At 46.3% G+C, this 25,520-nt stretch overlaps 1 protein-coding gene across 2 annotated transcripts in view; it reads left to right on the forward strand.

The window, feature by feature from the left end:
• ntn1a (netrin 1a) overlaps positions 1-25,520 on the forward strand; it is a 64,762-nt gene that overhangs the window by 31,528 nt on the left and 7,714 nt on the right. For both annotated transcript variants that reach the window (XM_064324139.1, XM_064324138.1), the window contains exons 3-6: positions 4,188-4,376; positions 13,596-13,745; positions 16,548-16,601; positions 23,471-23,545. In XM_064324139.1, the coding sequence (XP_064180209.1) occupies positions 4,188-4,376; positions 13,596-13,745; positions 16,548-16,601; positions 23,471-23,545 (468 nt within the window). The remainder of the gene's footprint in view (positions 1-4,187; positions 4,377-13,595; positions 13,746-16,547; positions 16,602-23,470; positions 23,546-25,520) is intronic.

Genomic DNA, 25,520 nt, shown 5'->3' on the forward strand with positions numbered 1-25,520 from the left:
GGCGATGCTGACTGCGCGGCGATGCTAAGGCGCGCGGGCGATAGCTGAAGTGCGCGCGGGCGATAGCAGAACTGCGCGCGGGAGATAACTGAACTGCGCGCGGGCGATGGCTGAAGCGCTCGTTCAGAGAGAGCCCGCCCGGGGACTGGGCGTGGCCTGTGTCTGTTCATAACGGCCCTTCCGTCCGTTAACGGGAACTTCTGCACAAAAACAAACTGATACCGCTTTGCTTCAAGCATTCCAAGAGTCCTTCTAGGCTTACGCCGAGAAAGATCTATCGCGTGTTATTTATTTCGGTTGCTAAGCAGGCAAGTTGGTTTTTGACTAACACAGGTGTATGTGAGCCGATGTTGTTTTTCGTGACTTTTGATAAAGAATCACCTTAAGGTTTTTCATGAGGAAAATAAATCAACCAAAAAAATTTTTTAACTGCAGCCAGTTCTTCATATTTCACATGCTGGATTATGTCAAACTCATTTTTGTATCTGCGCATATCATCCCTTGTGAATCTCCAGAAACGAAAAAGGTAAAACTCTTCTGTAAGTGCTGCTTCTCCTCCTGAAGCCAGCTATTCCAGGAATTTAGGAAAAAGACAGCCACGCGGTTGTTATTCCCCTGATTCCACGAGCAGCTGGGCCCCGATGTCCTCCTGAATAACTATGTAAATTCTGATTTGCGTTCAAAGTGCATTAAAGGCTTGTATCTCTAAAATGGATCTGTTCCTCAAAGAGATAATAGCATCGCAGTTGCATCCATTAGCCGGATTCCCGGAATCGGGGACACGCTGAGCCGAGGCAGGCACGAGGCGTCAGGATGGCGAAATGGAGGTGCCCGTATGAAGAGTGCACCTTTTTGGGAAGCCCTCCCTCTTTCACGTTGCGTTTGCTTGTCGCTCGCACTTCCTGCGCAGAGATGCGGAGTGAGATTAGGGCGGGTCGCTGAGGGGGGGGGGGGGGGGGGAGAGCACTCAGGCTAGGTGTTTGGTGCGCGGGGTCCTTGTTTTTCGGGGCCAGGTCAGGTCCTCGGTGGCCGTGAAATACCTGTGTGCTTTTGTATACTCCCCCATTGAGAGTCACCCACCCTGAATCCTGCAGGCTGTGCGGTTCCCCTCCCCCCCACCCCACACCCCCCAAAAGCGCAGGTGTGAGGATGTTACTCCCGGCCCGGGATTGGAATCCTGCATGGAGCTGCATCGGGGGGGGGGGGGGGTCTTTTTATTTGGGAGAGTTTTTATCGCGACAATCTCAAAACAGGGCCAAGGATGGAGGAGGAAAAAAAAGAAGGAGTGAACTCTGTCTTTTTTTTTCCAGCGCCCCTATGTGCCTGTGAATAAAATAAAGGCCAAATGTATCCAGCAGGCATGCTATCGGTGCGCTGCTCCAGCCAAGCGTTTTGAGGCCTGCGCAGATGTTCGAAAATCTGCGGCTTCTGAACGCGAAGTTACGTGAGAGCGCCAGAACGTTCGAGAGCATCTCCACGTTTCCTCCTGAACTGTATTAACCTCCTCAGACACCAGCAAGTTTGTCCCCACTGGACACGAGTCTCAGGTCTTAATCTAATCTACTCTGCTGAAACCTACGCTACAAAGGACATTCAATAACAATTAGACTCACACAATTGATATAATGCTCAATTTTTCCGTTGTCCGCGAGGCTTGCTGTAGTGAAACCGTTAACACTGTTGCTTGAGTAAAACTTTAATCTTGGAGCATTATATCAAGTGTGCCAGTCTCTTTCTTTTTTACTTTCCACTTTTTTGACTTCAGCTATAGCGCTGGATTGCGTGCGTCTCTTTGCTAATTGCAGGCATTTTCTGGTCACAATCAATAAAAATAAAAGAAATCATTTTTCTGAAATAATTTTCACTGTAACATATTTTTGTTTATGTCATCCAAGACACTTTTTCAAAAATATTAAAATACTAAAATACTACGATCTCAGAGGGTTAAGACAGATGGGGGACACAGTTGTTTAAAACACTATAAAACTAAAAGAAAGGCCTTTCACATCTGAAAAAGGAGGTAAAATATGATTTGTCAATTGCTATTGCAAGCTTCCAGTGGTCAGACCATCAGCTGTTGATCAGATATTTTATTTCATAAGACAAGTATTACTGTTGAATCTCCAACCAAGGCTGATTATGGTGTGATTCTAGCAACAGCTGTTTGTCATGGCCCACAAAAAATAAAATAATATATTCTCACCTCTGAAAAAGTTCAGCTACATCGCCACAATGAAAAGTTTGTTGGCATCCTCTGGAGCACATCTTCATGTCAATTTCAAGTTTTATAAATCTCAATTTTTGTGTCGATTTTCACATAAGATCAAATCTTTTGAATTTAGGATCCAAGTCCATGTATGTGAACATTTTGTAAATGAGGCCCCAGATTTTTTTTAAATATTTCTTAACATTTGTAGAATTTTCAAGTCAACCCGTGTTTCCTGTTGCAAGGCGATCGCCAGCTAAGCGTCTATGGTTTTAAAAAGTGTGGGATGCTCACGCCCCTCTCAGCAACCTCACTTTCACTACATCGCCACTTTCTCGATTCCTCTGAACTGATTTTCAGTGTTGGAAAAAAAAATGACGTTTTAGAAATTTGCATCAAGATAACGGCAGTATTTACTGGTATTGAATGACTCATGAAAAATTATGCTTTTCACTCACATATCAATTAAGTACTGATTCTGAAGTGCCTAGGGTTTTATAGTTTACAGTACCAAATTGTATATGATGTGTTTTACTGTAACTAGCCTTCGTATCATTGCTCATTTTGAACAATTGTTCAATACGGCTGTCTGTTGGATTAAGCTTTCAGTTTTAACACAGCTACAGGAACGGGACGTCTATGAAGGGACGTCTCTCATGCGCGGACAAAAGTTTATTTAAAGTTCTCCGTCGGGAGGCCGGGAGCAGACAAAGAAGGTTATGTCTGGAGCTCATCCCTTTTCGGTCGCGCGGTGCGTCCTGGATCGTATTAAAGGCCAGAGAGAGAGGCTGTGCGGTGCCCCTGAGAAGGGCGCTTGCATGGTAATGAGACGGGCTTTTTGGAAAGGCTCGCGAAACGAAACCGGTCCCCGGGGGTCAGCTCCGCTCAGCCGGTCGCCGCGGGGACCGATCTTGGGCCCGAGGCGCAGCCGGGATCGGTTTCAGCCGAGGAGGCTGGGACTGCGCCAGGAGGACCGGGATCGGTGTGAGGAAGCGGCTCTGACGAGGGCGGGGGCGTGGGGGGGGGTGGGGGGGGGGCTGGGGAGCAGCACGCGGAGCCTAATTAAAGCACATTATGTCCCGCAGAGTTTTAGGAAGCCGTGTTTTGAGATAAGGGGTGCGGCCGCCCGTGCACGAGGGTGGGGGTGGGGGGGTCAGCAGGGACCCGGGGGAGACGTTCTCCCCACACGTTCTCCCCGCACGTTCTGCCCGCACACGCTCCCTGCTCCTCTCTCTCTCCCCTCTCTGAGCATTATGGGGGCGTCTCTTTCCGAATTTAACCGCGGGATCGCCCCCCCCCAGCCCCGCAGGTCCGCCCGCCGGCCCGCCAGAAAAACACCGGCAGATGTTTAGGGCGCCCGTCTCTGAAAGCGGACCAGAGCGGGGAGCATTTCATTTTCTGTCGATCCATAAAAAAACAAAAATTTTAAAAGTGATGGTAAATAATGCATGAAGCGGTGTCGGACGGGCAGCTCGGACGGCCTTAATGAAGGCGAGCATGCCTGCGCACAAAAGAGTCATGAATAAACATCAGCCATTAATTAAACTCAGCGGTAGCAACTTTATTCATTAGTAAACAAGCAGCGGTTCCACTCATAAGCGCGGTGGGGATTTGCCTGGAATGATAATTTCAATGTCCCTCTGATGTACTTTTCAATTAGGAGAGCCGGAGCGAAGGGGAGAAAAATGCTTAGCACATTAGAACTGACCTCATTACTCTGAAGTTGGCTCTTCGCATCGCGGTTGCTTGGGATGTCTGCGAAGGCCTACAGTTAGAGTTTTTATGGCTCGAACAAGTGGCACTCGCTTAGCATGCTGCAAAGCTAAATGCACCAGGCACACCACCCTGTGCCTTTTTGTAAAATGACTATGCAGTGGAAAATTTGGAAAAGTGAAGTGGATTGGTGAAAACTGATTGGTGGATGATGGTGTGAATAACCCCTCCCTTCTTACCTGCCCCCCCCCCGCCCCCCCCACCCCAGCCTGTAACTGCAACCTGCACGCCCGGCGCTGCCGCTTCAACATGGAGCTGTACAAGCTGTCCGGCAGGAAGAGCGGCGGCGTCTGCCTCAACTGCCGCCACAACACCGCTGGGCGCCACTGCCACTACTGCAAGGAGGGCTTCTACAGGGACCTGGCCAAGCCCATCTCCCACCGCAAGGCCTGCAGAGGTAGGACAGAGAGAGAGAGCACACACACACACACACACAGACCTGGCCAAGCCCATCTCCCACCGCAAGGCCTGCAGAGGTAGGACAGAGAGAGAGCCCACACACACACACACGCGCGCACACACACACACTGACCTGGCCAAGCCCATCTCCCACCGCAAGGCCTGCAGAGGTACAAGAGAGAGAGAGAGCCCACACACACACACACACACACACACACACGCACACACAGACCTGACCAAGCCCATCTCCCACCGCAAGGCCTGCAGACGTAGGACAGAGAGAGAGAGAGCACACACACACACACACGCACACACACACACACACACACACGCACACACACACACACGCACGCACACACACACACACACACTGACCTGGCCAGGCCCATCTCCCACCGCAAGGCCTGCAGAGGTAAGACAGAGAGAGAGCGCCCACACACACACACACGCTCGCACGCACGCACGCACACACACACACACACACACCACACACACACACACGCACACACACACAGACAGACACACACACACACACACACACACACAGACACACACACACACACACACAGACACACACACACACACACAGACAGACAGACACACACACACACACACACACACACACACACTGACCTGGCCAAGCCCATCTCCCACCGCAAGGCCTGCCGAGGTAGGACAGAGAGAGAGAGAGAGAGCACACACACACACGCACGCACGCACAGACACACACACACACACACACACACGTTCACTTAGTGGAGGATCACATGCTAAACACAGCACAGTCTTACAGATTATCGGAGTGCTGATGTTTGTTTCATCATCAGGGAATGAAAACTGCGTGTGAACGAAACTGGGAACACAAGGTGAACGCCTTATAGGTAGGCTGTTGTTTTCAGGTGAACAAAAACAGCAGCCAGGGGAAAAACATATATCCCAACATTCCGTCTTCTCCTCCCTCTGGCCCTGTCAGTAACATGGCCCTGATTGTGTCTCTTTCACACCCAGATATTTGGGGCTTATTTGGGGATGGTCTGACAGGACAGGCAAAACAAACAGTGCTGAGGGGTGAACTGATCCTCAGCATAGGTCAGACGCCTGAGAGCAATCAGGGCAGGGGTGGGACCCTCCAAAGGTGTTTGTGTGTGTGTGTGTGTGTGTGTGTGTAAGAGTGTATATGTGTGTGTAGGAGTGCGTTATGTGTGTGTGTGTGTGTGTGAGTGTGTGTGTGTGTGTGTGTGTGTGTATGTATAAGAGTGTGTGGGTGTGTGTAAGAGTGTGTGTGTACGTGTTTGCATGAGTGTGTGTGAATGTGTATGTGTGTGTACCTACATGTGTGAGTGTGTGAGAGTGTGTGTTTGTGTGCATGTGTGTGTGTGTAAGAGTGTATATGTGTGTGCATGTGTGTGTGTGTACATGTGTGTGTGCATGCATGAAGGAGTGTGTGTGTGTGAGAGTGCTTATGTGTCTGTGTGTGTGTGTGTGTACGTGTGCACTCGCTGACACGTGTTTGCATGAGGCTCCATACTGGGAGGATACCTGAAAGAATACAAAAGATCTGGGGTGTCAGTGGGGGTGGTTGGGGGGGAATTAGCTGAAGCTCTGTATAAACAAGCCCCCATCACTCCTCGACAGGCAGAACACAGCGACAGGGCCTCACACACTGGCCCCTGCATTAATACAGGCAGTTCAGCAAAGGGGAAAAAGCATGTCTTTCTGACAAACACATAGATTATAAATATCTAACATATTGGATATTTTCATTTTTTTATGGAAACACAGTGAATTATGGAATTATATTGCTTTAATCCATTATTCTTACCCAGATACAGTCTTGGACTGGAATATTGGGGAAAAATGTATTGTATCAAGACAAAAAGCTCTTTTTTAGGTTACATTTTCTTGGTATCCAATTAAATGGGAGTAGAAGTCATCTCATATAGTACATATATTATGCAAATATATGTCTACAAACTATTTATGTCGTGAAATACATATATGAAAATTCGGTTTGATGCACTTTAATGAAACTATAGCAGCGTAACTGTAGTTTTTATTCTATTTTTATCGACACATTTATTAAAACAAAAGGAGCAATAATAACCACAGCAGCATGTTTTAATCTCAACATGTAAAGTAAAGTAAAAGACAAATTAAAAGTCTTAAACCTGAATTTTCAAAGCTGACACAAAAAACTGCTGCTTTTGGGCGTTGTTTGAACCACGCGGTGCGAGCGAAATGGGGGATGGAATGTCATTGGACGGAATGCGCGTCATAGCAACCGCCGTGTTCCGTCACTCTGGGGCCGTCCGAGCGTGCGGATTTAGCCGTTTACATTCCGTCTGATCGAGCCCAGGCCTCGGATACGTCCAGCGCCTACGCCCTCACCTTCACGGGTTTATTTTCACGTGGGAAAAGATGACCGCGGGTCAAGCGATGCGTTTAGTCTGCGAGTGGGAGGGTGTCGGTGACATTGGCTGACTGTAGACTGCAGCCGTCTTCAATCGGTTAAAAGCAGGGTAGTGTAAAAGCACTTGGGTGGAATCAGAACATCACAAAAAAAAAGTTGTACTCATTTTTTAAATTTCTTTTGACCGTCACAATTAAATTTTATGATGATGATGATGATGATGATGATGATGATGATGAATAATACAGGGGATCCCCAGCGACTCCGGCTTGTTTTTTTGTTTTTTTTAAATGTATCTTTAATATTATTTGCTTAACTTGACGGACTAATGAATCGCTGTGTGTCTCAGTGAATTGAAACGGAGATCTCGGAGGAGTTCAGTGGAAAGTAGCGTTGCCATGAGCACATGAGGCGGGGATTTACTAATGACATCACTATAACCTCCAGTGGTCTTGAAAAAGTACAAAAAGCATATTATATCGGATTGTGCTCATTTAATATTTCTTTAAAAAAAATTATGTTATACACCCCAAAGATTTTTTTTCAGCCATTCAGCCAGTTCCAATTCACTCTCATCGACATGTGAAAACCCTGGAACCTCCTTTTTTTTTGTATTCACCGATAAGAGGATATATACTGTAGAAATCACAGCAATAGATTAAACACGAGTGTCGAAAGGGGAAATGCATCACTGTGAGCCCTGGGTTTGGAGCGGCTAATATGGATGTGCTCATTTAAACTTAAAAAATTATGTTATCACCCAAAGATTTTCAGATTTCAGCCAGTTCCATTGCACGTCTCATGAATGTGAACCTGGAACCTCCTTTTTTTTTGTATTCACCGATAAGAGGATATATACTGTAGAAATCACAGCAATAGATTAAACACAAGTATCGAAATATATATATATATATATTCTATATATAGTTGAAAGGGGAAATATAATGAAATTCTGTTTGGTATTTTTTGTATAATGCCCTTTTGAATAAGAACTGCGCCATTTGTGTTGTGTTCACTGACCACACTCCTATCCCACTCCTAAGAGTACTGTACAGTTTGTTATTACGAAGGCATATCATCATCATCTGCATAGTCATCATCATCATCAGCATATTCAACATATTCATCTTCATCTTGTAAAACCCAGAAGCTTACCTAAGGACATTTGTAAAAAATCTTGTCCTGAAATTTGCCAGAGTTAAAGCGCTATTGTAATTATAGTCAAACATCGTCCAAGTTATGCTGAAGCATCGAATTACATGAAAACAAAGCTACGATTAAAATAAAAAAATTAAAAAAAAACAGTTGGCTATTACCAAAGAGGTGACAAATTATGTGAAGTATGATCCCCGCTTTCTGGCCAGTTAAAACATTTTCACAGTCTATACTTGGAGCCCAGCTGGAGCAGAGGACGAAGATATGCGCAGGTCTTACAGGTCGTGCTAGGTTTACATAGCCTCTTTTCCTTAATGAGTTGACCACCTGGGTTTTCCGAAACTTTATGAGCCCCCGCGAACTTAACCGTGAAACATGCCAGGACAAGATCGGCACCGAGTTCTTACACATCGCAGTTCAACATTATTCAGAGAAATTTAAGCCGGTGAATTAATTTGCGCAGTCCCTTTCAAGTGATGAATGCAGTGCCTTTTGACAGCAATTAAGGTGTTCGTTATTTATTGCGCAAGAATGCATCTCTGTGGTTTTTGGACAGAAAATTACACGTTAAGCAGAAATAAAAACAAATCTTTAATTTCCACAGGAACTGTATTTGAGGCCCGTAGGAAACCAGGCCATATCAGCACAAACTTAAACACAGTTCACTGTTGCCCCCAGAATGCTCGTGCGTTAACGTTATATTTCCATAGTTTTACAACTTCATCCCTCATCAAACCCCGGCGTAAACACCGATTGCGGTTTCGCGAAACTCCTCCGAATCATTTGTCTTCTTTTTTTTTTCGCCCTCTATTAGCCCCTCTGAAAAAGCCTTCCGCAGGCCAAGCCATAATCCCACAAGCGCTAAAGCAATATTTTGTCTACTGTCCTGTTCAGCCTCTGTCGGTCTTCATTTCTTCGTCAGTGTGTTTGAGCGCCAAATTAACTTTACGGTTTTGTAAACAGCGAGTCGCGCAGTCGAGTTCACCCAGGTGTTAAACGCACAGAAGCGAGCTCTCCTGACTTTATAGTGGGCCACGGTGGGACCGAGCTGGCAGGTTTTTGGGGCAGGGGCGTCTGGTCGAGATAAGATATCTTGATGAGACCGCTGTTGCTGTTTTGCAGTTTTAAGCCTCTGCCGTGCTCGTTTAGGGGGTAAAACTGGCACCACGGGACGAGAAGGCTTTATTCCACAATGAAAAAAAAGAGAAAACTTAAAATAAAGAGAAATGCCCCTTTCACTGTGTAAGGGACCCCCCCACCCCCACCCCCAGTGCCTGTTGATGCAGTGACCACTATAACACACAGACTAATACACCGAGATACTGGGTCCTATAACTCATTTCTTTCAAAGGCATGGCATTTACACTGTTTTATGAGAACAGGTAAAACTGTACAGTAGTTGTAATATGCAGTATGTGTTAATTTCTTTCGGTTTCTGACTTGAATTTTTTGTTTCTCTTGGCACTACTTAATGTTCAAAGACAGAGAAATTGACGGTCCATTTCAGTTTGGTGGGGTGGCATGTTGAAGATATTAGTTCTTCTCCATCTATTTCTAGGGCATATGTTTTACATTGTCACAGTAGAACATTATTAAGCATAATAACATGATTTTGTTAGGTATTTAAACCAGTTGCTTTAGTGACTTCATTGTCATTGTCCTTTTTTATTTCACAAATGATGATGCATTTATGTTCTGTTCACAATTTGCAGAGGCATACTTTTTTACATTGTTTGTTTGAGAAGCTTATTGAACTGAATGAGAATTTGTTTTAACTTCTACAGGGAGCGATAACTCACTTTTGGGAAGCTAATGAGAAAATAATTTAATAGGTGGGCCATTTTAAGAGGCTTTTGTTTGCTGTAGATAGCAAAGAAAACAATATCCACGGAGGGAAAACAACAAACATGAGAACTGAATATAAAAAACTCACAAAGGCATTTCAGATGACCAGCTATAACCCGGTGCTGGCCTGTCTCCAACCATGGAAAAATATTCCGCTAGCACAAAGAATGCTATCCTAAATGGGGAACTGGCGCTGAAACTTCAAAGGAAAGGTTTATGGTAAATCTTTGGCAGAGTGAACGCACTCACATTTTGCCGTCGTCCTTACTGGAAGTTTCACCGAAAGGCGCTCCTGACTTATTAACAGGGAAAATTTCAGTAAAGGACCTTTCAGTCTTTTATTTGAGCTCCCTCTTGCCAAGATCTTTAGCGATCAGAAAGACCATCTGAGCACCATAGCAATGGTTCAGTGGAGCAGGCCAGGCCAGGGTCCTTTGGAGAGGGGGCAGTGTAGCACCGTGGGTAAGGAACTGGGCTTGTGACCGAAAGGTCGTAGGTTCGATTCCTGGGTAGGACACTGCCGTTGTACCCTTGAGCAAGGTACTTAACCTGCATTGCTTCAGTATATATCCAGCTGTATAAATGGATACAATGTAAAAAAATATAAATAAATGCTATGCAAAAGTTGTGTAAGTCGCTCTGGATAAGAGCGTCTTCTAAATGCCTGTAATGTAATGTAATGTGAGAGCAGCAGTGAGATGTTCACAGACTGAACGTCACCTTGAGCGGGTCAGGCTGAAAACATTTACATGCTCTGTAAAAATCAGGCTTCGTCTATCAAACATAGAGGAGGGCCTTCCAGCAGAAGCCGTGGTTCTAGGTGCAGTGGCACAATCCCGTGGTCCAGACCACTCTTACAGTCTTGACTGTGGCTGGCAGTGCCGCAAAGTGGCACCAAATTGGGCATCACAACCCTCGGGAAGGGAGGGTTTTGGGGGGAAGAGTGTCACCCCACCTCATTGCGCAGCTGTATATGGGGGTGCAGTTCTTTTGGATGCAATAACTGCACTGCTCTTCTTCTGAAGAGAAAAGGTGGTTGGCAAGAAGCTCTTTGGAGGCCATACACACTTGTCTGCGCTCTCCTGAATTGACGAGGGGTGTTGAATTGTTGCAACAAGATAACAAATATGACTGATTAGTCAAGAGAAGTATAAATTAAATGTTTTTTAAAAAAGGCCGCTGTTCTGTTCTGTACGTTTACAACATAAATATGAGAAGAACCCTCTCCAGACTCACGGGACGTCTCTGTGATCGAGGAGAGCAGGGCGATGCCTCCCAAGCCGCCTATCTTCAGTCGCCATCTGGAGTAGCTGCAAACTACGGGCACTTAAGGGTCTAAGTGGACAGCCACTTGAACTCTCCGCAGGCCCCGGACGCCTCCAGCTGCCGGAAGACTCGCGTGCTCGCAGAGCTGCTGCCCACCTGGATGCCACGTGGCGCACGCCGCGACTGGCTGGCCGTACGAAGGCTCTCCGGTGTGCTGATTGGTCAGGTTGTCATAATCTGGGGCCTCCTTCCTTGAGACCCCGCTAGCTTCCCCTTTAGCGCCGTTTGCTGGTGACTCCGGACGTCGACGTCACGGCCGTTTTGTCCTGTGCAGAGACCCCCAGAAACCATTACGCTTCAGACTTAATCAGCATGTTTCAACAGCTCAGACTGGGTAATTGTTTTCCATGCAGCCATGTGTGGGGGATGCAATATAAGGTTCAGCATCAGAGCATGATCCGGTGAGTCTGAGAGGAGTTTCAACCAACCCTGAAACCCATATATACTGTGTGTTGCTTCGCCAAAATAAAGAAAAAAAACTGAGTGTAACTGATCTACATGCAATCAGACGTAGGTCTTAGGAGTGACAAGTGACACAAGACAGAGTTGTAGGGGACTGGTAGATCTGAAGCTACACATGGAGAATATATGGAGAACATAAGACCACGTGCCCGTAGTCTGGCTTCTCCACTTATCCCTTTAACTCCGATAAAAACATAGCTAGCTTCACAGAGATGGCTGGCTCGGTTGATGAGGAGAGATGTTGAAAAATGAGAACGGTCACTGTTTCTAATTAGAATTAGGCTTTGCTTTGCACGTGATGTAACATTTTTGTAAAGGACCGGGCAGACTGACAACCGGCTAAAAAATGTGCGAACATTCAGACTTGTTAAAAAAAAAGCAAAAAAAAAAAAGCAGTTGTGTTAAAAACTTCAAACAGACAGACGTGCTACAGCTATTTAATATTTTTCAAAGACAGCACCCAGTTTCAGTTTAGTGTGTGGCCCCAGTGAGGGAGTGAGGGTGTGGCTCCTTGGGGAGTGTGCTCAAACACTTACTGTACTGTCCAGCTCATATTCCATATTCATATTCCAGAGCTATTCCCATGGCATAATAGTATAATAAGCATACACTGTGACAAATAAAAGCTGTAATCTCTCTCAGCGGCGCTTATGGGAAAATGAGTTTCGTGATGAAACACGTGAAGAGAGTCCACTGAAGGTTACAGTTACGCAAATGGAAAACAATGTTCCCAGCTAGCAAAAATGTTCTGCTTCACTTCACATTGCATTGAAGTTGTGGTTTGGTTTTGGGATGCCCGCTGTTGTGTGACAGTGTAATTAGTTGCCATAGTTTCATCACAATAGCATGGCAAAGTTACCGAGAGAGGTTTTTGTAACTTGTTTGGTTCAGGTATTGTTCAGACCTGTTTACATCGTGGCAGCTAGACATTGTTTCACGCCATCGAATGCAACAACGATAACAACCAACATCATCGACCCGTCAATACAAAATGTACTCATTGTGCAACAAGAAAAGACCAGAAACAGACATGTTTTTCTAAAATCAAATAAATTAAATAAGTAATTTATTTTGGGAAAAAAAACTGTGACTCAATTTCCTCATGTTTTCAACTGTGGGCCCGCAGTGAAGATAATTGCAAGCGAAACATTCATCAGCATCTTATTACATTCAAAACATGAACATGTTCCTCTGGTTCATGGCCAAAAATGTAAGAATTCAGCCTCTCTCACTTTTGTAATTTGTATATATACCAAATCACAACTATACAGACCTTTTTTTAATGTACCTGATATGTTTGGTAATGATGATATGATGACGTATGATGGTGGTGATTATTATTATTATTATTACTGCCACCCATGAAGAACAGAATTATTGAAATCATGAAAATGAATTTTTACAGGAAGTTTTCTTGTCACCTTTTCTCTATTTCTCTCCTTTTAAAAACACGCCCACAAAACGAAAATGTGTTTTTAAATCTTCACAAGACCTTGAGACGGCTTCTTCCCTACCAATGTTCAGTGTGTGTGAGGTGTGGAAGTAGCTGTATTTGGGGTTTTGTCATCAGTCTCAGTGATGTCTCAGTGAGCTGTGAAAGGCCTTTTGTGCTTTTACACTCTGTTCTGCTGTCTCTTTCACATTACATTACATTACAGGCATTTAGCAGACGCTCTTATCCAGAGTTACTTGCACAGCTTTTACACAGCATTTTACATTGTATCCATTTATACAGCTGGATATATACTGAAGCAATTTCAGTTAAGTACCTTGCTCAAGGGTACAACGGCAGTGTCCTACCCGGGAATCGAACCTGCGACCTTTCGGTCACAAGCCCAGTTCCTTACCCACTGTGCTACGCCGCCGCCCACGACCTCGTGCGGTCGTCGCACGGTTGCCGTCGCGTTCGCCTCTGCTCTCCGTTTGCGGTCGTGTGTTCTCCTGCGTTTGTTTGTTTTTTTTTTTTCTCTGTTTCTCTCTCTCACCTTCTTCTCTTTACCCTTTCTGTCCCCCTCGCAGCGTGCGACTGCCACCCCGTGGGCGCCGCGGGCAAGACCTGCAACCAGACCACGGGCCAGTGCCCCTGCAAGGACGGCGTGACGGGCATCACGTGCAACCGCTGCGCCAAGGGCTACCAGCAGAGCCGCTCGCCCATCGCCCCCTGCATCAGTACGTGGAAAAAAATCATAACACGTTAACCTCATTTTTTTACTCATTTGACTCTGCTTTTTTTTTTTTTTTGGCTGGACCGCAACAGCGGGGGGCCAGCCCTACAAACGCGAACGTCTGTGACTGACTGAGTGAGTGAGTGAGTGATTGATGAAGTCGCACCGTTGGTCGGCCGAGTTATGACGTCACACCATTGGTCGGCCGAGTTATGACGTCACACCATTGGTCGACCGAGTTACGACGTCACACCATTGGTTCGGCCGGTCCAGCCGTATATACTAGGTTTTGACCTGGTCTTGTTTAAAATCAGAACACATTAACCTCACTTTTTATTTGCGCTCCACTAATACTTTCACCCAGATGACTGAGGAATGATTTTTGTGTACAGCCATGACACAGTAATGTGCTAGCTAAAATGTGCCTTCTCTGTTGTACCTGTACAGTATACGCACAGATACACCTATATGTGACAGAAAAGTACATATCATTTCCTCTTTTTTTCCCTATTCCATTGTTTCCTTACAATACAATACTGGTATTCAACCAATACATTTTAAACTGAAATAAACAGACCATTCAGCCAGTTTCAGTTTGACATTATGCGCCTGTAGAATGTTGACAGCACCGCTCCTTATAAATCCGGTGAAGAGCTACAGCCTGTTACATATGAACAGTATCTCCAGGCGGCAGATTTTGGCCCCTCGGAGATAAAGTGAGTTGTGGCTGAGCCTAGCTCAAAGCAGCTGCCTTCTGTGATTAAGATTACGCCGATAGCCCTATTATGCCCTGATTGGCCTTTATTTTTCTTCCCTGGAAGCACGATATGCATTTTGACTGCTGCCTTTGCCGACGAAACAGTGCTTGGAAATTTAACAAAGCCATTATGAAAGAACTCATTCTAAAGATATTCTTGGCCGAGATTCAGGGGGATAAATGAAGCCTATAAAACCCCCAGGATTCGGATTTCCTTGAATATTTCTGGGAAAATAGCACATGCAGAGGTGAGAAACCTGGACATATAGAGGTCCCTGTGATTACATTCAAAATATTTGGTTACTCATATAATTGCGAAATAATCAATTTCAGTTTTAATAGCTTGATATTAAATTTAGCAATATCAAACCTCTTGCCAAGTTCAGTTTTAACAAGAACAAGAGCCCTTTACTCTGGCTTCATATATCGTACAATGTAGGGAGTCATAAATGCACTGGAGTCAATCTGGAGTAACAGGCTTATTATTTAATCTGGCGCACAGATTGGGATCTCGATCTGCTATCAGAAACCTGCAGGTCTGTTAACTGCAGCACAGAGAGTATGCTTTTGCCATGTGCCCTAAACTTTTGGTTTGGGCCCATTGTTTCAGCTGCAGTACAGTATTTTTATTCCTGTTACGACAGAATTTTGTAAAGAGAAAAGACTCAGACAGTATCCACAGGCATGAAGTTGTTTTCATTAATCATAAGCCGAAAAAGTTTATCTAAATAAACACTTAACAAGTGTGTGCTCATTACTGTATATTTATTAGTATTTCTGCCGTGTTATTGTGTGTTTGGGTGAAAGTGAAGAGTTAAGGATATTCTGTCCCCTCTATTTATCTGAAATTGGCTTTTTTTTTTGGTTTGTTGTCGGTACAGTCAGGCAAACTGTTGCTGGTGACTGTGTTGATCCTGAAATGTCTCTGTAGGCTGCCTTCAGAGAAAAAGCAGAGAAAAAGACAGAATTTGATTGTTTCTTACAAATCAGTTTGGTGATTATCTGACCTGAAAATGCAATCAGTGATTTAAAAAAATAAAAGCCAGCTGCTGAAGTATTTTTTTCTGAAAGACAAGTGAATGATTTGTAGATAAACCCATACTGCATTGTGCATTTCATGAATTTAATAATAGTATATCTATGCCTACACTTAATTCTAAAATAAATTTTATCACTATTATCTAAAATGTGTCTGACAGAATATCTGAGTTACCGGGAGCCATGTTTTGTCGGAAGACTTGATTCTTTCTTTCTTCCATTGTGGGGAATCTACCCTCTGCATGGTCTACAGTGCAGACATTAGCTTTCATCTCTTTCTCCTTTATCTGTGTCTTTTTTTGTCCATGCAGCTTGATACCTTGCTGTTCGGTTCTATTGTCCTTGCTGCTTCTCTGTGTCTCGTGGGTTTCCCTAGCCAAAACAATAACACAAACAACCTTAACTGCTACAGTACCATCCTCACCTTTTGATAAGTGATAAGAGTATCTTTCTACATGCATGACTTCATTGAATGTCAACTTCCCTACACTGTGGATACATTAAAGGCAAAGGGACGGAAAAGATTCTGGTCTCGGACAGAAGCCTGGGTCCAGCACCCTTTTGTCACGTAGACACAACTACATTAGCAGCAGCTGCCGAGAGGATGGAGATAACAGTCAAACCAGCAGCAGCAGCAGTCTCCCGCAGGAAGCAGGGCACGCACCCCTCCGTCTCAGAACGTTGTTTTATCCCACCTGCGTTTCCCCAGCCACTTTCTCTTATCCCTGTCTCATTGTCCGTGCTTTAACCGCACCAGACAGGTGGGAACTTGGTGTTCTTTGAGGTGTCAATCATTGCATATTTGTTGAACACACACACACATATAATATTAAACCCTCTTCCAAGTTGAAATAATACCCAGTGTCAACATCAAAAACAGAACCCAAACACATTGAGTCAAAAGTTGGACCGTTGTTTCGAGACTGAAGACCAAAGTGTTGTTTTATCTTTGAGTGTACAATGCCCGAATTGTGATCTCTAATGTAATTCTGTTTCCTCTTCTGGTAACAGAAATTCCGGTTGCCCCTCCCACAACAACGGCAAGCAGTGCAGAGGAGCCTGCAGGTGAGTTCTGATTGGGTAGCAGTGAAAATAGAGCAGTGGAATTAGAATATGGGGGGGAGGGGGGCAGTAATGGACGCTCATAAAGTAAAGATACTATGCTGGAATATGTATGCGTCCGCAGTTTTCCTGCTAACTCGACTGAGAGGTAACCCGCTCTGTGGACACTGCTGGCTGGCTCGGTGGGCCGCCAGGGGTTGTGTGCCTGTTGAAAAAACATACTTGGCTTGGAGCAGAACAGGAGAGCAATGAAGACGTCCTGGAGCTTAGGAACTGCACGTGACAAAAGACCCCAAAGCCATCGCCTATCTCTGCATCTCTGCACCCCCCACCCCCCCCAACGTTTCGTAAATGATAGATCACTTACTTATTGCCCTGCATTGAGTCTCTTTTAATGTTGTACTCTTCATCCAATTAATCTCTAACGGAATCACAGTGGGGGGGGGGCGGCATGGTAGCTTTGTTTACTGATATTTATTATTCCTCTTTTTAATTTGTCTGAAAAGCTCTGCATATCATCAGGGGATTGGCAGAGCTGAAAATTCAGGACAGAAAAGTGCTAATCACACTCTGTTCTGCCGTATTCTGCCTCACTTAAAAATGGGGTAAACAATCTCATTGTCTATTTGTGATCTATATTTAGGATGGACTTTTATTTGCATAAATTGAGAGCCCCCCCTAGGATTCCAAACTGTTTATTAAACTCATGCTGTGGAATAGTAGTTGATAGATGTAGATGAAATTAAAGCAAAATAAATAATAATAAAACATACAACTGTAAGACCAGATTTGAATTTCACAGAGAAAAATAGAAATATACTGTATTTTGTGTTTGAGCGAATCAGTCCTCAGTAAAATGTTCAGTCTATGATTGGGTACATTTTACTCAGATATAATATATTTGATCCCTGTTTGACTGAAACATTGTTACAGTCGAATTCATGCAGGAAATTTTAATGTATAAATTTTTTCATTCCTCAAATACAGTAGCCATGTATACTGTGCTGGGTGCTTCATCTGTTAAATATTTTACTTCAATTACAAAATTATATGTTACTATAGTACTAACCTGCTGATAAAATTAAACATAGTTTTAGGAAAGAAAAAGGTAACAAACGGTATGTTTTGACGGTTATTTCAAAATTTGTGTTTTCTCCATTTGAGATGAAAAAATGAGTTAAACCTGAGGGAAAAGGAGCACAATATGAATGTTTTCAAAATGCTGTGAGTCGGAGCAGGAGCTTAGCTCCTGGCGAATCTTCAGCTTAATTTAGGAGCAGAGCTGTTTTCAAATAATTTATCAGCCAAGGCATGACATCATTCTGTGGGAATGAGCAATCACTGAGGGTTATTTTGGATTGCAACAGGAATCTCAAAAGCACAATGGAAAGAAAAGGGACAAAAAAAAAAAAAAAACACCCTAAAATTTGGAGCTGCGAATGTTATTGCGGTTTTTGCCGTAAGTGCCGAGCTCCTTGACAATTTCGCCTTTGTCTTTGTTTTGGGGAAGTGAGAGGAGAAGTCGGGCACGTACTGCTGCCCTGGAATTCTGGAGCTGGGAAAACAAGAGCAGCTGCAGTGAGAGAGTGTCCCGGAGCTGCTAATGCTGCTCTGACAGATCCCACTGACGGGGAAGTGAGGGGCAGAGCAAACTTTCTGTAATTCCTCCCTCTCTCTCTCTCTCTCTCTTTTTCTTTGTTCCCTTTGCACCCTTTCATCCATCCGACAAGTTTCCCCCGCCCGTTTGCGGATTCGGCTTGCCCCCCCCCCCCGAAAACTCGGATCAGCGGCCTCCTTGTGCGGGGGCTGCAATGAGGTGGGGGGGGGGGGGGGCCCGCTTTGCGCCGTGTGAAACTTGTCTTTGCCCGACAGGATCGAGCGGCGAACTGTACGCTTGGGGGCGAGGCGTGTTTACTGCGTGCGAGAGAAACAAACAGACCCGCGGCAAACAAGGGAGGCACCATTGTGCCATTATTTTCGGCTGGCATTCAGGCTTTGACGGCGGAGTTTGCGAAGGAGTGGCCCTGGCTGCCATCGGTTGTCTTTTCTCATGCCAGGTTCGCTCTTGATGTTTAGAGCCACCTCACATAAAGCACATTCTGAGGGCCATTATACGTACTTTTGTATGATGTGGGTTCCCCTCGTGCTTGGTTAAATATTTAAAAAGAATGCACAGAAGGTGGGCCACCCGCCAAGATAGACCAGGGTTTTAAAAAAAAAATTTTTATCTCAGTTTGAGATACGAAAATACAAAAGGTATATAATATTTACATTATGCAGAATATAACATGAAAGAAACGCAAACATAGTGTCTCGACGGATGTTCGCGTCCCTCGTTTGTGTGCACAGGCAGACGCAAACGTTGAGGAAAGTGGATTCCCATGGACTGCCGAATGCGTGCTGAGCACGACCTTCTGGTTTCCTGGCTCTCCTGGTGCTGAAAAGCCGTTTTATCAACTCATCTCAAAAGCGAGAGAAAGTGCCAGCACTGTACGCGTTTCACCAGCGTCGCAAGTTTTTCATCTTAGGTGTGGAGTTCTGTTTTATTTTTTTTATCATATTTTTCACTTCCACACCTTCAAAAAAAAGTAATCACAGTAAGCCAAGCTGATGAAAATGTAAGGGGGAGCTGACATCCAGAAACAGCCATTTGTGATGGGGGCACGTTCGCAATGAGGGCACCCCGGACTGCGCTGACCACCCACGCGCACTGCCGGGCAAACGCGTATATTTTATGACGTCTTGAAGAAACGATAGCCCACCTCGGTATCTGAAAAAATACAATCTCGCCAACGTGTAACTGCAAACAGATGTGGCCTCCTTATCGAGGTGTCTCTCACTCGCTCTCTCTTCCCCCCGTCGCCCGCTCTTGCAGTGTATACGGTGACAAGGAAAGCAAGCTTTGCCCCAGGAGTCTGCTGGCTAGCTCACTCGCACAGGGAATGCGTTAGCCAGAGCGGACAGCTGTGCAGCAGGTGCCCGTGGAGCTCTGACGGAGCCCGTCCATTTGCCTTTAGTTCGCCCCGCCCCTCGACCACAGAGAGCGTGGATTTTTTTTTCTAGAAACACCTCCGCTTAAGAAGAACGAAGACACAATTGCAAGTTCCAGACGTAAACACACACTAGCCTGGATTCGATTAGCATTTCCCCCCAACTTACAATTAAATGCAAGTGTTTACAGAAACACAGTTTGTCTCGTTAATTTTGGTGAATGCAGAACTCGCCGAACTGCGTTTGTGATGAGGGAAAAAAAAGACAAACTCTTGCGTGTAGTCAAACTGTAATCAAAGCGAAGCAGAAATGTTGACGGAATCTAGGGTGTCGTTAAGGATTGTTGATTATGTGAGGTAGCGCTTCTGTAGCGTAGGCTACTCTGCGCAGCGCTTTGAGGAATCCGCCTTCACCCCCACGTATTGGAGAGAGGAATGGCTGCGGCGGCTAACGCTAACAACGACGGCCATTTATGAAAACGTAACGTCCTCCCTGTCAGTAAACTGTCGCTCGTCTTTACAACGGTCGCGATTGCTCCTTGCGATTATTCGGCCACGAGTAGGCTACAGGCTCACACAAACATTTACCCTTCACCCTTCACCAAACCACAGAGCTGTGTGTCATGGCTGAGAAAGCGAGGGAGAGAGAGAGAGAGAAAATATGGTTGGTTTATAGTGTCATCATTAATACGAAGCGTACACATGATTTATTGCTCAGCATACTTGGTCCTTTTCTTCTCAGAATATAAAAACTTTGGCGCTGGATTAACTATGCGTCTGTATCACAGGAGCGAGCCAGCGGCGCTGCATGGCCAGTGACCCCTTCTGAAACTTTGCTTCTATGATACAGACGTCTCGGTGGAGCACCAACGCCCTGAACAAATATCCTATACAAGCATTCAATTAAGCACAAAACTGTTATATTATAAAATAAAAAATATGGCATTTGGATATTTTTTTTGTTTCTGTTTAGAGCCCAAAAGAATAAGAAGGAGGGGAGAACAGCATCCATTTGGATGAAGCGCAGCCCCTTTCAGTCTCAGTTCCAGCCGCCCCAGGCATTGGCTATAATCTAATTACATGCTTTATTTGCAGCAATTTGTTTTTCAATCAGTCTTTTTATGTAAGGAGAAAGCCCTCTTTCAGTGCCCTTATTTACACCTTATTGTTTCAATATGCAGGCCTGTGTCTGGACCCCCAGACCGTGGCTTCCAGCACAGCGGTTGTCTATTTCAGAGGAGATCCAGCTAGCTCGGCGACCTCAGGTCATCTCCGGCACACTTTGGCTTCGCCCTGGGGCCCGGCTGAGTAGGCTTTTTCTGTGTGTTTGCCCGGAACGCCGTACCCAAATTGTTAGTTTTAAAAAAAGCGTTGCTTTTGTGTGTAAATGTGGTGTGAATTTCTGGGCACTGCCATTGATAATCGGTTGTGTTTTGAGAAAAACACCAACATCGTTTGTAAAAAATGTTTTAAAAAAAACGACAAACAAATCAATCAGCACTACTTTTAAGGAAAAGTTATTATTTTAGAGTGTATAATGTTTTATTGTCCCTGTTTTACCGCAGTTTATTGAATCACTCTTGACTTCAGCATGGTTGCCTGGTTTGGTAGCCACAGCCTAGCAAATAAAAGCAGGCTGGTGAGGCTGGTTAGAGTAGCCAGTGAAGTGATTGGGGAGGACCAGGTACAGCTCCAGGATATGGATCTTAAACAGGTCAACAGGAAGACCTGTTCAGTCCTGGACTGCTCGGATCATCCGATCCACAAGGAGCCTGAGCCCTTCCCTTCTGGCCGCTGATTTCGGATGCCCCATACAAAAACTACGGCCTGCCAGAGACTCTTGTTATATTTTGGACATTTAACACAGCTTACTAATGTTTTAGTACAGTACTGCAGAGTGAGTGTCTGTAGCACCCAGTATATTATTACCTCACGAGTTAATCTGTTGCAAAATAGTATTTTTTTGGTGATTTGCTTGCATGCGCTCTGGCACTGTACCCCTCAGATGTAAAGTGCTGGTGTAGTCCCCGGGATTTAAAAAAAAACCAAAAAAAAAACCACTTCCACAAACTTAAGAGCCGTGCACAAAGAGGACATTTGTCTGCGCGGTGGGGGGACCGGCTCTCAATGGGGGACGGCGGGGTGTGTGCGGAGGGGCGCGGGGGCCGCCGTCTCCGAGGTCCGCTGACGGGGAGTGGGGGGCAATCAGAGGGGGAAAGTATCATGATGGCACCAAGGGGGGGTTCCAGGAAAACAAAAGCGCTCTTTCCCCCCGGCTCGTCATTTACATGGAAATCAGGCGGGCCCGATATGGACTCTCCTCAATTTCATTTACTTTGCCACTTTATCCCCCCCACCCCCCCATTTCTTCTCTATGCCATGTCAGCGCTGATTTTGGGGGTTTAGGAGAACGCAAGCCCCCAAACCCCCCCTCCGCCCGTCCGCCGTCCACCAACCCACTGACACACCCCACACCACCTCAACCACCAGCCCCCCCCCCCTCCCCCCACCCCCCACCCCCAACCACCCACTCCTTTTTTTTTTGGGTGCATTTTTTCTCATTCCGCTGTTACCCGGGAAACCTCATTCGCACGGAATATAAAGGAGGAGTAAAAGGCGGGGCATGGACCGCGGGGCTGGACGAGACAATGCAGTTTGTTCATATTCAGGCCGGCCTGAATGGTGCTGTACCCCTCCAAGCCCCCCCAGCGTGCCTCCACTTCCCCCCTTCTCAAAGTGGAGTTGGGGGGGGGGGGGTATTACAATGCGTGGGGAGGGGGAGCGGGTCTAGAGTGGGCCTAGGAGATATTCTGGATCCAATTTGCGTCCCGGGTCTGAGAGAAAGGGTAAAAGGAAACGAACGATTTTGGTTTTTCTGTTTGGCCTCGTGTCGCTCGGTTCTGTCGCGGAAACGTGCCTGGCGGTGCGACGGCCCGGCGGAGGCCGACGGGGGGAGAGGCCTCTGGCACCCCCCTCGCTCCGGGACCTGACACCCAACCGGTGTTTTCGGGGCGTATAAAAGCAATTCATCATAAACGCACGAGTCCCTCAACCCAAGGGGGAAGGGAAGGGGGTGAAGGGGGGGGTAAAAAAAAAAGGGAGAAAAGGAAAAGAGGAGTTAACTGGTGATCTGGAACCAGACCCCTGGCGCCCCGCTCAGAGGCCACAGGGCGATTTGGCTTTGGCCGGCCTGAGCCATTTATGTGTTCACTCTGGTGGAGTGGACACCAAAAAAGGCTCCTGCTAATGCTTCATGGGCTGCTAATTTCCCCCCCCCCGACCTCCCTTTGTGCCGAGGTGACCCCGTCCCCCCGAATCCCAACACAATAAATGCCAGAGCTTGACACAGCTCAGGGTTTTTTGGGGAAGGGGGGGGGGCGGCAGGGGTGAGTTGACAAGAAGGGCTGTATAGGCCTTAATCAGTTCCACAGTGGCACTTTGACAGTTGGTGGGGGGGGGGCAAATTTGTGTGGCTCTCTGTAGACCTGGGTGGCACAATAACCATAGCGCAGAGGTCTCACATTAGCAAGAGGGGGGTGGGGGGGTGGAGGCAGGCCCGCAGACAGCCACAGCATTTTGCCAGTCGAGGGCCTTTGTCTTTCCTCTCTATGGCGACGAAGGCACTTTCCCCAATGTGGCGTAAGCCCTATTAGACTACACAATTCAACCTGGCAGATGGGTATCGCAGAAGAGAAAAAAACAAAAAGGGTTACAGCAGAAACTTGTACCTGGAGGATTCCCTGTTTTTCTTTTTTTACCCGTGTTGTTTTAGTAAGATTCTAATGTGTGTGTGTATGTGTGTGCGTGTGTGTGTGTGTGTGTGTGTGCGCATGCGTGTTTCTGTATGTCTGTGTGTGTGTTTTCTTTCTCTCCCACATGCAGACTGCGATTCCTACTGCAAAGCCTCCAAGGGCAAACTGAAGATCAACATGAAGAAGTATTGCAAGAAGGATTACGGTGAGTCCTCCCCGGGTCTGCCGTGGGTTCGCCGGTCGCACGCAGACGTCTTCATTTCCGATCCCGCCCCCCCCCCCCCGACCGCTCCCCAGCGCACACCCCTCCCAGCTAGCTCCGTGGGCCATTGTAATGATGGCTTACTTTTGGCTGTTAAGAATTAAAGCTGAAGGATCAAAAGGAGGAAGAGGCAATCAGGAAGGGGCTTAGAATGCCCCCCGATGATGGACGGCCCAGAAAGGTATTTAAGCGGTAAGCGGATAAGACGACGTCGATGTGAGGGACACAGAGGGTCTTCAGCGTTTCGTTAAGAAAGGGGACCTGTCGCTCTCTTTTTTACCAGCATTCCTGTCACCATCCATCATTTTTTTTAAAAAAGAAAAAGTTTTAGGTGTGCAGTTCTTCGCAACTCAAGACTCAAGGCTATTTAAGTTCAAGGTGCCAATCCACCAAAGCCGTCTTTTAAGTTACTTGTGTACCGACAGTGTGTTCTCTTGTGATGCGAAACAGCACTCAGGACATACCTTGTTAAGGCATGTTAAGACAACACTTTGAGAAGCACGGTGCTTTGTACTGGGGAAAGGTCCCGCTATATTGTCGAGGAACAGGGTTAAAGAATGAGGTGAAACCTTAATTGTATTTTCAAGGTGCACGGTCTGTGTGCGAATGGGCCTCGAACACATTGAAATGCTTGACGTATTGTATGGCAGAGTATCTATTGCTCTGCAGCTTTCCATGGGTTTGTCGTTATGACCTTCTGTAGATGGGATGGAACATTTTTTCCAAACAAATTTTCAGTCTCGCAGGAAAGGTCTGTGGACCTCGGGAGGGTCCCTGTGTGGGGACACTGGACAGGCTGGGGTTGAGCTGCGTGGACTCTTCCATGTGTCAGTTTAACTGCCCTTGTGTTTGTGTGTCAGTCTTTAATATAAAACCCTGCAGAAGTACGGAACATCACACAGTGCTGTTCCTGAGCTCTTTTGCAAAGGTCACTGGAGATAGTCGGTGGCAGGAAATTCAAGAACTGGAATCTATTAAATTGAAATCACTGACGTAAGATGTATCCTGTGTGCGATTGTGACTGTGCTGGTCTCTGGTGTGTTTGCGTAACATGCTTGTCTTTGGCTTGCCTGCATCTCTGGTGGTCTCCCATTTGTCTGAGGACTGTGACTGTGATTGGCTGTGTCGTCTTAAAGATGACTGTATTTGGGGATGTATCAAGTGTCACTGTAATGTATAACTAACCAAGTCTTTTTTTTTTTGGGGTGTTCATGTTCTAGAGAAAGTGATTGTCTCTTGTGTGTCCATATGTAAACAGTGAGAGAGAGGGATAGGGGGTTAGAGAGAGAGAGAGAGAGAGAGAGGCAGAAAGAGGGAGAGAGAGAGGGAGAGAGAGACTGAGAGAGGGAGACAGAGAGAGGGAGAGGGAAACAGAGAGAGAGACAGAGATAGAGGGAGTTCTGTTCTGAGGTCCTTGCTGAGCTTCTTGCTCCTGAGTGTTTCTGGGTGTTTCTGGGTGTTTCTCTGTGGGGTCTGGCACGAGTCTGTCCTCCGCTGGCAACTGCGGCCCCCGGGGAGGGTGCACAGTGACTCAGAGGATTTCCTCCCCACCTCGGGGTGGGGGGTGGGGGGTACACCCAGCCAGGGTATGGAAGCATGAGGGATGGCTGCAGTAAGAGCCCCCGCTGCTCCCTCTTACAGACCGTCCCCCCCCCAACCCCATTCCCCCCTCCCCAGCTGCGCTGCCCAGGCTCGGGTTTGATCCACTCTTTCCCAGCCTTGCTGTTGTCTGCGGGGCTTTGTGGGCCGGCTCACACGCTGAGCTCCGGGAGCTTTCTGTGGGCCCATCTGAGAGAGGAGCCCAGAGGGGTGACTCCACACTGCCCCCCGCGCCCAAGCGAGCGCCACACAGCACCCTGCCTGCGCACCCCCAGGCCTGCGTTAGAGCCAGCAGACCTGGGGGCTCAGACACCCAGCC

The sequence above is a fragment of the Anguilla rostrata genome, chromosome 2 (assembly GCF_018555375.3).
Source record: "Anguilla rostrata isolate EN2019 chromosome 2, ASM1855537v3, whole genome shotgun sequence".
Classification (NCBI taxonomy): Eukaryota; Metazoa; Chordata; class Actinopteri; order Anguilliformes; family Anguillidae; genus Anguilla; species Anguilla rostrata.